Here is a 13507-nt window from a genome sequence, read left to right as displayed (position 1 = left end):
TCAGTGTTTTAACCATGCTGGAGAAATGTACAGGATAAGAACTTTTCTTCAACTTAGTTGAAATTAAGTTGAATCAGAGAGTAAAGGAGAAAAGATTTTCAAGAATATTTTGTGGTGGAGTGGCAACCACTGCACCTTCTAGTGAGAAGAAAACATCTAAAAATATTACTTTTTGTAATTTTGGAAGTGATAGTAAATTCTGAGACAAGTGATGCAAAACACATAAGTTTAAATTTCCAAGCAGCATGTCATAGATTTAGCCCTCAATGATTTCTTTCAAATTTATCTGCAATCACATTGACCTTCTTCAACTAGGACAATGTGACCAATCTTAAAGATAAAATGTTTCAGCCTAAAGGAGAAAGAAAATGGAAATGCATTGTCTGTGATCTTGACTTTATAAATTTCACAATTTTAGCTAACATCACTTAACATAAAATAAATCAGATGACAACATAACACCTAGGAAAAATATGAATGGAGAAGAAATTTCAAAGGGAGTTTCAGAAAGATATGTACTTTCCAGCATCTAGATATACAGTAGTTTGTGTCAGTAATAATCCCAACTCTTAAATCCTTTATGCAAGCTTGGAAAGAATTGGCTTAACTTTATTACACCTTGATAAAGGTTAGCTGCTTCTGCGTATAGTAACTTTAACTCCCTTTATTGAAACAGCATCCTCTTTGGTGTCCATATCATGGTGCATTGTGCCACGTACAGTCAGGATCTGAAAACATATCAATGAGATCAATAATTCCAATTACTAAATATATCTGTCCTTACATTAATCTGATTGAGATACAAAGAAGAAATCATGAAAATTTAAGAAATAAGCTTATATTTATACAACAATTACAATGTCAGAAAGTTTAGAAACTAGCACTGAGGTCCATTTCTCATGGCTAGTTCTAAATGTGACATGAAATATATGACATATCTAAATGCCATTTTTCAATGTTTGTGATTAGATGATCATTTAGATGGGACTTCTGAGTAATAATGCTTGTATGCACTGATGCACTTTCAAAATATATTGTACTGACACAAACTGGTAATGAACTCCAGCCAATGTTATTAGATTGCACAGACAATTACTGTCCTTTAAGAATCAATAACTGAGCACCCACACAAAAATTGTATTTCTCATACATACAAGATAAATGTGTTCTTACCTTATAAGGCTGACTCCATGGCCCTTTTCCAGTCACATTCACTGCACGGACCCGGAACAAGTACTCAGAGTTGGTGTTAAGGTTAGTCGCAACAAAGTTTGTGCGTCTGATTCCAGAGAAGACTCCAGCTTGATACTGAGGTATAGCCATTTCCTTGTCAATTGAAATGATCTCTTGGAACTGCAGTTCAAAAAAGAATACAGTGTGTTCTTCTGCTGGGAACAGCCATTTCACCTATTTAAACAAAATTTAAAATAAAAGTAAACTAGATAGTAAACTTCGAAGTAGTATTGGTGGTTCCCTGGTGACATTCCCTGGTGTACATAAAAGGATGTAGATAGATGGATCAGTAATTCATTTGTTGAAAAATTCAACGAAATGGCAGATGCTGAATCTTGGTTACGATATAATTAAAACAAGGAATCATCATGTAAAGTTATAGACCCTCATTACAATAAAAAATAGCATAAAATAATTAAAGGATTGCACAAAAATTAAAATTTAAGTACATAAATAATTACAAAACATTATAAAATTCAGATCGCTTTAATTTACAGAATAAAATGCAAAATCCCCTGTACTCTGCATTTTATTTAAAGCTCATAAATTATATGTTGTCAGGTTGATTAAATTAACTTCTCACTCAGTTATGTAATGTCTGTAAAATGATTAATTTTATTAATAACAAAAAGAAATTACTAGAATAACTATTTGTCATAAACAAGAAATTGTGAATCAAGAATATCTCCTGTTTTCTGCATATCCTTGGCATGACAGCCAAATGGGAATTGGAATGCAGTTGAGAGTTTTTAATTGTAGATGGCGAATTCCAGGTCTGTGGTCATTTTATGATAGAGTATAGTTTGTCAGCACTCACTGTGAAGATTCCAATTTGTCGAGTAAATACTGGAGCACATTACAAGATTGCAACTATACCCAGCAACAACAACAAAAAAGCTACATCATGGTTTATACAATGCTAATCTGAAACTTCATCAGGTTCAAAACAGAAGCAATCACTAAGCTACAGACCAGAATTGACATAAACTAATAAAACATGATTCAGTATAATATTAATTTATGGAAATTTGGAGGTGATACACAGGATCTGCAAATTAACTAATGAGTTGAACAGCTTGAGTGTACATTTCGAGTTTTCATGTCGCTCGTCGACAGCCAAAGCGTCGATGGTATGGACGCGTCCCGGTTTTATCTAGGGCGGGCTTGGCAGTGCTAGTGGTGGTATGTTTTTTATGGTTTTTTATTTTTTTTATTTTTTTTTATTTTTTTATATAAAATATAAATAAAATTGTAAAGAGAGTCGAAGTTCTCCCTTTTTAACTTAAGTAAATAAAATTGTAAAGAGAGTCGAAGTTCTCCCTTTTTTAACTTAAGTACATGCATTTGTTAAGAGAGTCGAAGTTCTCCCTTTTAAACTTAAATAATATAGAGAGTCACATTTGCTCCCTTTTTGTATTAAAATAAGTTAATAATCGTTAAATATCTGCAAGAGCTGCAGAGTCATGAGAAGTGTCTCACGCGAGACCTTAGAGGCAAAGGTCTTAAACCTCTTTATGCCCAGAAACTTCATTAGGGAGTCATTCTTTCCAAACCATTTCCCTCTAGCTCCGATAACGAAGCCGAAGAATTGTGGCTTGGTACCTCCTGTGAGGCGCTCCACTTCCTTGCTCAGATGTTTATACTTACTCGTTGGATGCTGCCTGAACTGCTGTGCTCTTCCAGCACCACTAATCCAGTATTTGATTTTCAGCATCTGCAGTCATTGTTTTTACCTTTGCTATGTACATCACCAAGTATAGAAGAAAGATGATAGCAGACTCATCTCCAGAATATTCTCAGATACCCTGTAATGTTAACTTTCTAAGCTGTACTCACACTTAAAATTTACTATGAAGATCTCTAAATAGAAACAATTGTGAAAAGATTGAGTCTTCCTCCACTCATCTCCCCATGCCTCCCAAATCCAAATGCAGTTACTCACTGTCCACACTCAATACATGAAAAAATACTGAGCACATTATTTAGGAAGATCTCAGATTTATCTCTTGTATCAGCAACACAGTGGCTTAGTGGTTAGCACTGCTGCCTCACGGCACCAGGGACCTGAGTTTGATTCCAGCCTCGGGCGGCTGACTGTGTGGAGTTTGCACATTCTCCCCGTGTCTGCATAGGTTTCCTCAGAGTGTTCCGGTTTCCTCCCACAATCCAAAGATATGCAGGTTAGGTGAATTGGCCATGCTAAGTTGTCCCATAGTGTTCAGGGATGTGTAGGTTAGGTGTATTAGTCAGGAGGAATGGGTCTGGGTGGTTTACCTTTTGGAGGGTCGGTGTGGACCTGTTGGGTTGAACACTGTAGGGATTCTATGAGCTGAATCTCAGGTGAGGTGGCTATGGAAGCATATTAACTTTCTTGAGCTAATGAAAGGAAACTTGACTGAAGTTAAGAACTAGAAACTTATCATCTTGTACCCAATTTCTGTGTGGAAGTGGGGAAAACAAATTAATTTCTGAAAAGGACTGGGGGAGAAATTGAGTTCTGTTACAGTCTTTTATTGAGAAAGTTGAAACCTAGATGTGCACATACACTTCCACCCAGAAATGCATTGAATGCCATCTTTGTACCAACATAGGTATAGTGACAGCAAAGAAGGTCACTTCAGATTACAACGGGATCTTGATCAGATAAGGCTGAGGAGATAACTGCGAGGTGTTGCATTTTGGGAAAGCAAATCTTAGCAGGACTTATACACTTAATAGTAAGGTCCTAGGGAGTGTTGCTGAACAAAGAGACCTTGGAGTACAGGTATATAGCTCCATGAAAGTGGAGTTGCAGGTAGATAGGATAGTGAAGAAAGCATTTTGTATGCTTTCCTTTGTTGGTCAGAGTACTGAGTCCAGGAGTTAGGAGGTCATGTTGCCGTACAGGACATTGGTTAGGCCACTGTTGGAATATTGCGTGCAATTCTGGTCTCCTTCATATCAGAAGGATGTTGTGAAACATGAACGAGTTCAGAAAAGATTTACAAGGATGTCGCCAGGGTTGAAGGATTTGAGCTATAGGGAGAGGCTGAATAGACTAGGGCTGTTTTCCCTGGAGTGTCGGAGACTGAGGGGTGACCTTACAGAGATTTATAAAATCCTGAGGGACATGGATAGGATAAATAGACAAAGTCTTTTCCCTGGGGTGGGGAGGTCAAGAACTAGAGGGTATAGGTTTAGGGTGAGAGGGGAAAGATATAAAAGAGACCTAAGGGGCAACATTTTCACACAGAGGGTGGTGCATGCATGGAATGAGCTGTCAGAGGAAATTGTGGAGACAAGTACAATTGCAACATTGAAAAGGCATCTGGATGGGTATACGAATAGGAAGGGTTTGGAGGGATATGGGCCGGGTGCTGTCAGGTGGGACTAGATTGGGTTGGGATAGCTGGTCGGCATGGATGAGTTGGACCAAGGGTCTGTTTTCGTGCTGTACATCTCTATGACTCTATGATTTCAGCATGTGCACCGAACTGCTGATATTTTGCAAATATTAATCAATGTTTGAAGTCGATGTGCAAAGCTGGTTTGATGCCAACTTTGCCCTTTTTAAGTGTCGTACTACACTTAATGCCATCATGACTTCCCACAACTGAACAAGTGTTCAGCCACATAAAGGAACCCCATTCCCCATCAGCACACTTGAAGGGATCATTACATACTTAGTTTAGTTGTAGGATTATTTCTTCTAGCTGCTGTTGCAATTCTATGCTTTTATTGATGCTTTCTTTCGCTTGCTGAAATTCTTAGGCACAAGTGTAAAACCATACAGATCTGATGTTGTATATTTTTAAGAAACTAATGTTTTAAAAAGAAAATTTTCTGCTTTAAAATCTGTGCAGTGGACATTAAGTTCAAAAGGGCTCTTCAAGATGAAGGCCAAAGTAGGCCATGTCTGTTACAGTGGACTATTTCAAAGACGATTATAACTTGTGTAATTTCAGCCTGAAATCACAAAAAAAAAATTGGAATTTACCTGGGCCTGCACAATACAGTGGGTCCTCCTAAAGTACAAACAGTTCTTCTTCCCTCAACAGATATCAAATTGGGAATCATTCAAAATTGAATGGCAATGATTTGAAAAGCTGATTGGCTCACCTAAAAAAACAATGGATACCTCTAACTCCTGAACCCGGGTTAATCAGCCTCCCAATTATCTTGACTGTAGAAATCCTGAGACAATAGATTCAAGAAAACACCCTCAGAGGGAGGTCTTGCCCAAATGAAATAAAGACATATATAAAAAAAATCAAATACTGTTTGTTTGAAGGGAGCTCAAGCAGCATGAAAGCAGTCTGAGACCTAAGGTTGTGTTCCCACATCTGCAACTGGATCCTTGAATTCCTGTTATGGATACTGCAATCAGTAAGGATAGATGACAACATCTCCACAATAATCCTCAACATAGTCGCAGAGAGTTGTTGATGCAGCCCAGTCCATTTCAAAAACCTGCCTTCCTTCCATTCATTGACTCCTACTTTTCCTGCTGCCTCAGGAAGGAGCCAACATAATCAAATGCTCCTCCCACTCCAGTTACACATTCTTCCACCCTCTTCCATCCAGAAGATACACAAATTTGAAAACATGTACCAACAGATTCAAGAACAGCTTCTTCCTTGCTGTTATCAGACTTGTGAATGGACCTCTCATATATTAGACTTGATCTTTTTCTGCATCTTCTCTATAGCTGTAACACTATATTCTGCAATCTATTCTATTACTGTGATGTGCTTATGTAAGGTATGATTTGTCTGGTTAGCACCCAAAACAAACTTTTCATTTATTATTGTCAGATATACTGAGATACAATCAAAGGATTGAGTATAGAAGCAAAGAGGTTCTTCTGCAGCTGTACAGGGCCCTGGTGAGACCGCACCTGGAATATTGTGTGCAGTTCTGGTCTCCAAATTTGAGGAAAGACATTCTGGCTATTGAGGGAGTGCAGCGTAGGTTCACGAGGTCAATTCCTGGAATGGCGGGACTATCTTATGTTAAAAGATTGGAGCGACTGGGATTGTATACCCTTGAGTTTAGAAGGCTGAGAGGGGATCTGATTGAGACGTATAAGATTATGAAAGGATTGGACACTCTGGAGGCAGGAAACATGTTTCCACTGATGGGTGAGTCCCGAACCAGAGGACACAGCTTAAAAATACGGGGTAGGCCATTTAGGACAGAGATGAGGAGAAACTTCTTCACCCAGAGAGTGGTGGCTGTGTGGAATGCTCTTCCCCAGAAGGCAGTGGAGGCCCAGTCTCTGGATTCATTTAAGAAAGAGTTGGATAGAGCTCTCGAGGATAGTGGAATCAAGGGTTATGAAGATAAGGCAGGAACAGGATACTGATTGAGGATGATCAGCCATGATCATAATGAATGGTGGTGCAGGCTCGAAGGGCAGAATGGCCTACTCCTGCACCTATTGTCTATAAATCAAAAAGTATTGAAAGCACAGAACTAATGAAGAACAAGGAACTGTCTCTCTCCTCAAAAATGTGCTGTCCCACAGAGACTACCTGTTCAAGAAAATACCACCTATTTATCTACATTAGTCACTGCACCTGCTGGATCAGAGTTCAAATGTTACCCTCTCTCCTTCAGCAACAAGGAACAATGTTAAACCCCAGAGATATATTAGTCTTCCTTACTGTCAGCATTCTTGGTCTTATCACTACTTGTTTTGATCTTGCTATTTGTAACTTTTACTTCATAACTTCCTGTCTTTATTTACAGGAACCTTCAGTAACAGTTTGAGATAAAATAACACCTAACCCAGTTGAACATAAAAAACTTTGCTGTGGTCAACTTTAACTGGAATCATTACAAATAAAACAAGGGAGAACTAAACTTTTATAATGTAGCTATCTGACCACATGGTGGACATGACTGGTGGCCATGACAATTAAATGATGCTGAACTACTTTGTGGTAGTCCAAAAGCCTCTGCTGAAATAGGTCGCTACCAGATGTGAGTGGCCTAGTAGACCATCCTTTTGGAATTTACCCTGAATGGGACAATGAACAGAGGTTACAAAGATCAGGATGAGACTCTATTTGAGGAAGAAGAGGGTGACTAGTGGACATCATTGCTCAAGATCTTCAAGCAGTAGTTCTCTTAACTGTAATTCAATGAAGCCGATGCACAAGCTGATTTTGTTTCACTAAAGGGGTTGTGGATGAAAGGTGGCAACTCTTGTTGCAATGGCTACCTTAAACCAGGGCCTAACCACATTGTTTGTAGCTGTCAAGGAGACAATGGTTGAAACTTTTTTATGCAACTGCTGGAGATAAAAGCAAAGTCTCAGACTTTGCAGTAACTTTCTGTCCAAGGGAGGTCACATTGAAGTTCTTTATACAAAGAGACACAGCTTAATCTCATTCACTCTTACCAGAGAAAATCAGGTAGAGTCAGCATGAGGACTCGCTCAAAATGCAGGCTTCCATTTGGTAAAGGATTCCTTTGGCAGTGCCTGCCTCACTTAGTGCTGTCATAGAGAGATGGTTTGCCCCATGTGAACATTGTCATATTCCTGAACTGAAAGGGATTCAGTTCTTACAATGAGCAGCTGGTGTGCAGTGATAGGCAGTGCTTCCTGCAGCTGAAAGCCTATTATCCCAATAGCAGTTGCAATTCATTCATTCTGCAGCAATTCACTTTGCACCTGCATGGACAACGAGTCACTAGGCGACATTAATTTTCCACTCATGATATGGTTCCTGACTCCAGCCCAGAATTCAAGTACAGCAGGCAACAAAGAGAATATGCAGCTAAAAAGAATTTTATAGGAGAGACCATTTTCAATTTCAATAATGCTTCAGTTGCCTGGGCAACTCTGGGGTAGCTCTGCATCGCTTGTGCGTCCAGTCATCATGAATTGTGGAATCCAGCCCATCAGGGAAGAAGCCGGAGAGCAGCAGCGTGAAGAATGGAAAGCTGATGCGGAACAAGAGTACACACAACAGGAAGCAGAGCAGTAAAGGAGATATATGCCAACAGCCACTTTCTGTCTGCTCTGTGCTTGATCAGATAATTCATGAGCAGTTCCAATAACCTCAATAACAATCTCCCATTCACCAATGGCCACTGAGTGTTTACCTTTCATCATTATATCACAAAATGCAAACATAAAAGTCACCAGAAAATTTATATTCCAATCCAGATTATTAATTATATCATGCCAACTGCATTGCAATGTTGCTGCAAGGAGTTTCCCCAATGGCTCTGGGTAATGGGAAAGCTGCTGAGCTCCATCTGCTAATGCCCTTGAAGCAACTCTGTGCATTGCTCAGCCTTGTGACTACACCTTCTCAGCCTGGGGGTAACAGTCTGCACTGGCTGGCTCACAAGCAACAGGAAGAGTACTGGTGCTGCTTGAGACAGGGCCACAATTCTTTGGAGTCATGGCCAGTTACCTGGAGTTTCACTGCAAAGATTCTAGAAATCTGTTCAAAAACAATTTGATGATTTGTTGTGATACCCTGGAAGCCCTTTGAAATGCTGGCATTCAGAGTCATGAGGTGCTTCCCACTGCAGCACTCACAGCTTTGGGGAAAGCACTGAATGTTGAGTTAGGAGCAATGATGTCAGCCATCAGATGCTGCATCAAACAGAGGTCCACAATTGATGGTGATGGAAGTGACTGTTGTGATTACGCATGACAGAGTAGCACAAAATGGCCGACAAAAGCCCCCAAAAGCTTTAAAGGCCCTGCCTAACAGAAATTAGAGAGTGTGGGAAACATTTGCCTGATGTAATGTCAGTACAAGAGAATAATAACTATCTGTTTTTAAGTAAGATTGGATATGTGGAAGTAACTGTGATCCAACATAAGAACATTTCACATTAATTAGTTGATTTTCTTAAGTTCTTTTAATTAGTTGTAATACTACAAGTAGTTTTTAGTTAAGAGTCTTCAAGATAATCATAGAAATAGATTCCGAAATGATTGTAGATACACAGATTATAAATCACTAAAAACAGTAGAAAGAAAGGTTTAAAAACTAATTACAAGTAATGGAAGGGGGTCTGTCTTGTCTTCTAAGAAGGACAGCATTTAGCCAAGTCTATGTCCATGTTACAGTTTGGTACAGATGACAGATTAAAACAGACCATATCTGCTGTAGCTGGAAGATAAGTAAGCAAAATAAGTATCTGAAGTTATAACTACTTACACACTAAAATGGTCCAATCAGAACACAACATCCAGCAATTACTAATATAAAGTGATGTACTAAAAACCCAATCATGATTGGACAGCCCAGCACTAATTAACAAAAGTGTACAGGGAGAAGGGAAAGTATTAGGGCTACGAGAAGAAGTATAAAACAAGAAATTGTATTGTATTGAGCCAGAGCACATTAGACAAAGCCCTGCCTGGTTTATCTCTTGAGTGCCTCTCCTTGCAAGCTCGAATAAACTATCACGTGTCTGAACTCTGCTGCCTCCTGAAAGTTATTACCATCAGGGTTTCACTCCTTCAGTGGCCACCCAATTTCATGCTGAAAAAGGTTCCAAGTTCAGTGCGCAGCTATTTTTCAAGTTGGTTCTATATTCCCCTACAGTCCTTGAAATAGAATGCACCAAGTATTTAGTTATGTACATCTAAAAGTCAGCTTGGCTTATCTAAGCCATAATCTGAATCATCTTCAGCAGAAGTAACGTGTGAGCTCACCCTCTTGTGATTTGGCAGTTGTGGACTCCTTTATCCCTGCCTTGGCTCCAGCAAACTTGTGCTCAGTGTCTCACCACTTTGCAGAAGTCTCCTCTGTTTGAGGCTCTAAAACAGTGTCAATATCGGAACTGATAGCATGAAGAGAAAGATTGAGTAACCACGTCCCTTCATGTTTACTGTCTTTTCCTCCACGTCAACTAATTTAGAAAGCTCCACTTCTTGAGTTTTAAATAAAAATGGGTCAGGTTGGCTTGTGGTGCGGGAGACAAGAAAGTAGGAAGTAAGTTCATAAATCCTGTGCGTTCTCTCAATCAGAAGAGTTTATGATGAGGGAGAAATCAAATGAAAGAATAAGAATTAGGCATGTGAATTAATATCAATGAATGCAAACTGAACAGTGGCCATACAGTCAGTGATGCCTCTTTCCACTGTCTTCTTCATAGGATCCATTTGTTCTCTGGGATAGATACCACCTTCTTCTGAAAGGAAGGGCAAAGTGTGTCAGTACATTGTGCTATCTACTGGAGAATGTTGATTAGCTGCCAGTATGGATGAAGTTGGAATATACTAAGTATTTGTGAAGATGAGATATCTCATAAATATTAGGGGTGAGTTCTGCGTGATATACATTATTGGTCAGCCAAGTATTAAGGGAAGGTGGTTTGAGTAAAATAAGGAATTGAGAACAATAATGTTGCACTTGGTCAAATATTCCATTTGAACATGAAGCCGCTTCCCCTTCACAACTCACATCAGATCATTCAACATCCATCTACACTGCAAACCTATTTCTTCACCAGCTACTTGTTCCCATTTCTTCCTGCCCTTACAGATATAGGACATTCTCCTCCTCTGCATCCTTCCACCAAGGCCTTTAGTGCACTATCTTGATGTACAGTGTTTTTCTCAAAATATTACAATAGTGATACGTTTTGAAAGAAACTCCATAAGATGTAACAGATGCACTGAACTCTGGGCATTCAGGACAGCAATCACTTTAAAGCCATCAATGTGAGGTACTAGACAGAAGTTATTGAAAAAACTGGGCAGCATGAAATTATCATGCATCTATCATGAATTTATCATGCATGCCTACAACTCGCATAGGTTAGTCATGTACGATGATTTCTGTAAATGTTTTCAAGTCTTATCCAAGTTCATTCCCATAAATTTGCAATGGTCTTTAGTTCAAAAAACAGATGACTAAAGAAGTCTAAAAGGAGAAGATCTGAGAACTTGTAAATAAAGATGTTAGCATCCCATAAATTGTAATTTAGTAATACCGCATAGCTCTATCTGATTTAATTTGTTATTTTATGTTAAACATTGATGCTAAACGTTTCAGTTGAAAAATAAAATTGCTCATAAAATTGATAATTTCAATAAGTTTATCTGTACAAGGTAAATATTACCTTTGCAGAAGTTCCATCCACAGTGTGCTTGTATATAGTAGGAGCTTCTGATAGTTCCTGACTTAAGGTATTCAGAGGTTCATTAAGAAAATGATGTGATGATATTTGTGCTGTCTCATTATTTTCTGTGTCAAATTGTACACGATTATCAAACAATTGGAGTTTCCCAACATTACATGTTAATATAACATTATTCATCTGGGAGAGCAATGGATCATTTCTTGTACCTTTGTTTACAGTAATCTTGTTTTTTGATGTATATGCATGACATTGTTTCTTGTGATCAGTGCTAATGTGGATGCCACTCTGTGGTCTCAGTTTTGGACAGGTACAATGGCCATTTCTCAAAGGTTGGGTCCTTGGAAAATGAATACTGTACAAGTGATTTGAAGAATGACTCTTGATCGAATCTTCAGTGGGGGTATTTGAATTGATTTCAAAATTAGTTGTCGACTGTGATTGATATTGAGCAGACTGTGAAAATCTTACATTGCATCCAGTTTGAGACTTGTGGTTACTTCTTACAAAACTTTTACTTTTAGTTAACAGTTTTGGATTCCTGTAGTAAGATTGACCCCCAAATCTATGCCTTGATCTTGTGTTATGAACAATATTATTTGTATTCCAGAATTGCAAGGGTTTTGAAATATCAGAATTTGTAAAGGAATGGGTTTTTGCACTGTTGGATTTGGTCCCAAGCGAACAATGCACTTTTTGTTCTCTGAAGTCCATCTTGCATCCATCTGAACTGTACTGTTGTTGATTCTGGGAATTGTGGGTAGTCTCTACAGAACATTTTCTTTCACATGAAGAATTCAAACTTTTGCAGCAAAGATTATTTCCAAATTCACCATGTGACCTCACACTTGAGAAACTACTGCAAGCATTGTTGGACATTTGACTCTTGGATGAACCATCACTGACAACACAGTTTGAGGAAATACCTTTCTCATCTTTAGAACAGGTACTCTTGCCGAAGTCTTCTGAACCATTCTGAACATAATCTGCCTGAGGTGGTTCTGCATTGGTAAAAGTACAAGGTGCAATCAATTGGGAAAGTGGTGAAGTGCTTTCACCATTTTCTCTTCCCAATGGTAAACACAAACTATTGTAGGAAGAGTTATTTCCAGTGTCACTGTCTGGCAACACTCCAGAAGGACTGCTAATTGTATGATCCTTCAATAAATCTAGACTATCATTGTTAATTGGATGTTTGCCATCTGCTGTTTTAGGAGAGGATATTCTATTTGAAAAATATATCTCTTTCTGATGTACGTCTACATTGAATCCACTGATAACACTCTCATTGTTGAACTGCTGTTGACACTGCCAAGCAGATATAGTATTTCCAGAAATACACATGAACTTTGTTATTTCAGTTGGGCTTTGGCAGTCACCTGATTCCTGATTTCTGTCAATATGTAGGATTTTTGTTGGCGTAGTTGAAGTATTTTGACAGGGGTCAATTCCACTTGCATTGCAAAGGGTATTGTTTGCATCCTTGAATTCAGGGATCTCAATACATTTACAAATACCACCTGGAGAAATACTTGTGTCAGATTTAGAACAACACAAGAGAGGAAAAGTCTGATTTTTACTGAGTGGAGTCTCACTGTCATATTGGAGGTTATGATGTTCAAAATTTGGCAGAGATTCACAGCAAATCATATTGGGTGCATTTGAATTCACATCCATCTTAGGAGCAGAATGCTTGCTGGAACATTTAACATAAGTAGATGAGTCTGTAAGAGTTTCATTTGAAGTGGCATCAGGCTTAGATGTGTATTCAGAGTTGCATATGCTGGAATCTGCCACATGACTACATGAGTCTACATAGGTTGAACTTATGGTAACATTATTCTCAGATGCACATTTAGGTCTACATTCGGAAGAACTTGAAACATTTGTGTGAAAATCTGAGTTGTGTTCATCCAAGCTGAAAGCAGCTGTACAAGAACGGGAAATACAAGAGCAAAGATCCAATTTAGGTGAAGTTAAGCTAGCATGAACTTTAGATGTAAATGATGGACAATATAAATTAGGCAAAATCTCATGTATATTGCCAGTAACTTTCAACTTCTTCATTTTGTTTGGAACATTCAATGCTTGAATCTTTTGGAAATCTTCACTACACAAATACTCTGAGGCAGTATCACATATTTGTGAAGAAAGTGCATTAATTGCATCTTTTAAA

The 13507-nt window shown here is 38.6% G+C and overlaps 1 protein-coding gene across 1 annotated transcript in view; it reads right to left on the bottom strand.

The window, feature by feature from the left end:
- Positions 1-523: 523 nt before the first annotated feature.
- The window catches only part of fam124b (family with sequence similarity 124B), a 76243-nt gene continuing 63259 nt past the window's right edge, over positions 524-13507 (bottom strand). Inside the window, exons 4-5 of the mRNA XM_072572762.1 lie at positions 1174-1407; positions 524-728 (exon numbers count right to left, since the gene is read on the bottom strand). Of these exons, the coding sequence (XP_072428863.1) occupies positions 630-728; positions 1174-1407 (333 nt within the window). The 3' untranslated portion in view covers positions 524-629. The remainder of the gene's footprint in view (positions 729-1173; positions 1408-13507) is intronic.

Source organism: Chiloscyllium punctatum, chromosome 6 (genome assembly GCF_047496795.1).
Source record: "Chiloscyllium punctatum isolate Juve2018m chromosome 6, sChiPun1.3, whole genome shotgun sequence".
NCBI lineage: Eukaryota > Metazoa > Chordata > Chondrichthyes > Orectolobiformes > Hemiscylliidae > Chiloscyllium > Chiloscyllium punctatum.
The sequence above is the reverse complement of the archived record's forward strand: the minus strand, read 5'-3'. Positions and strand labels throughout refer to the sequence as shown.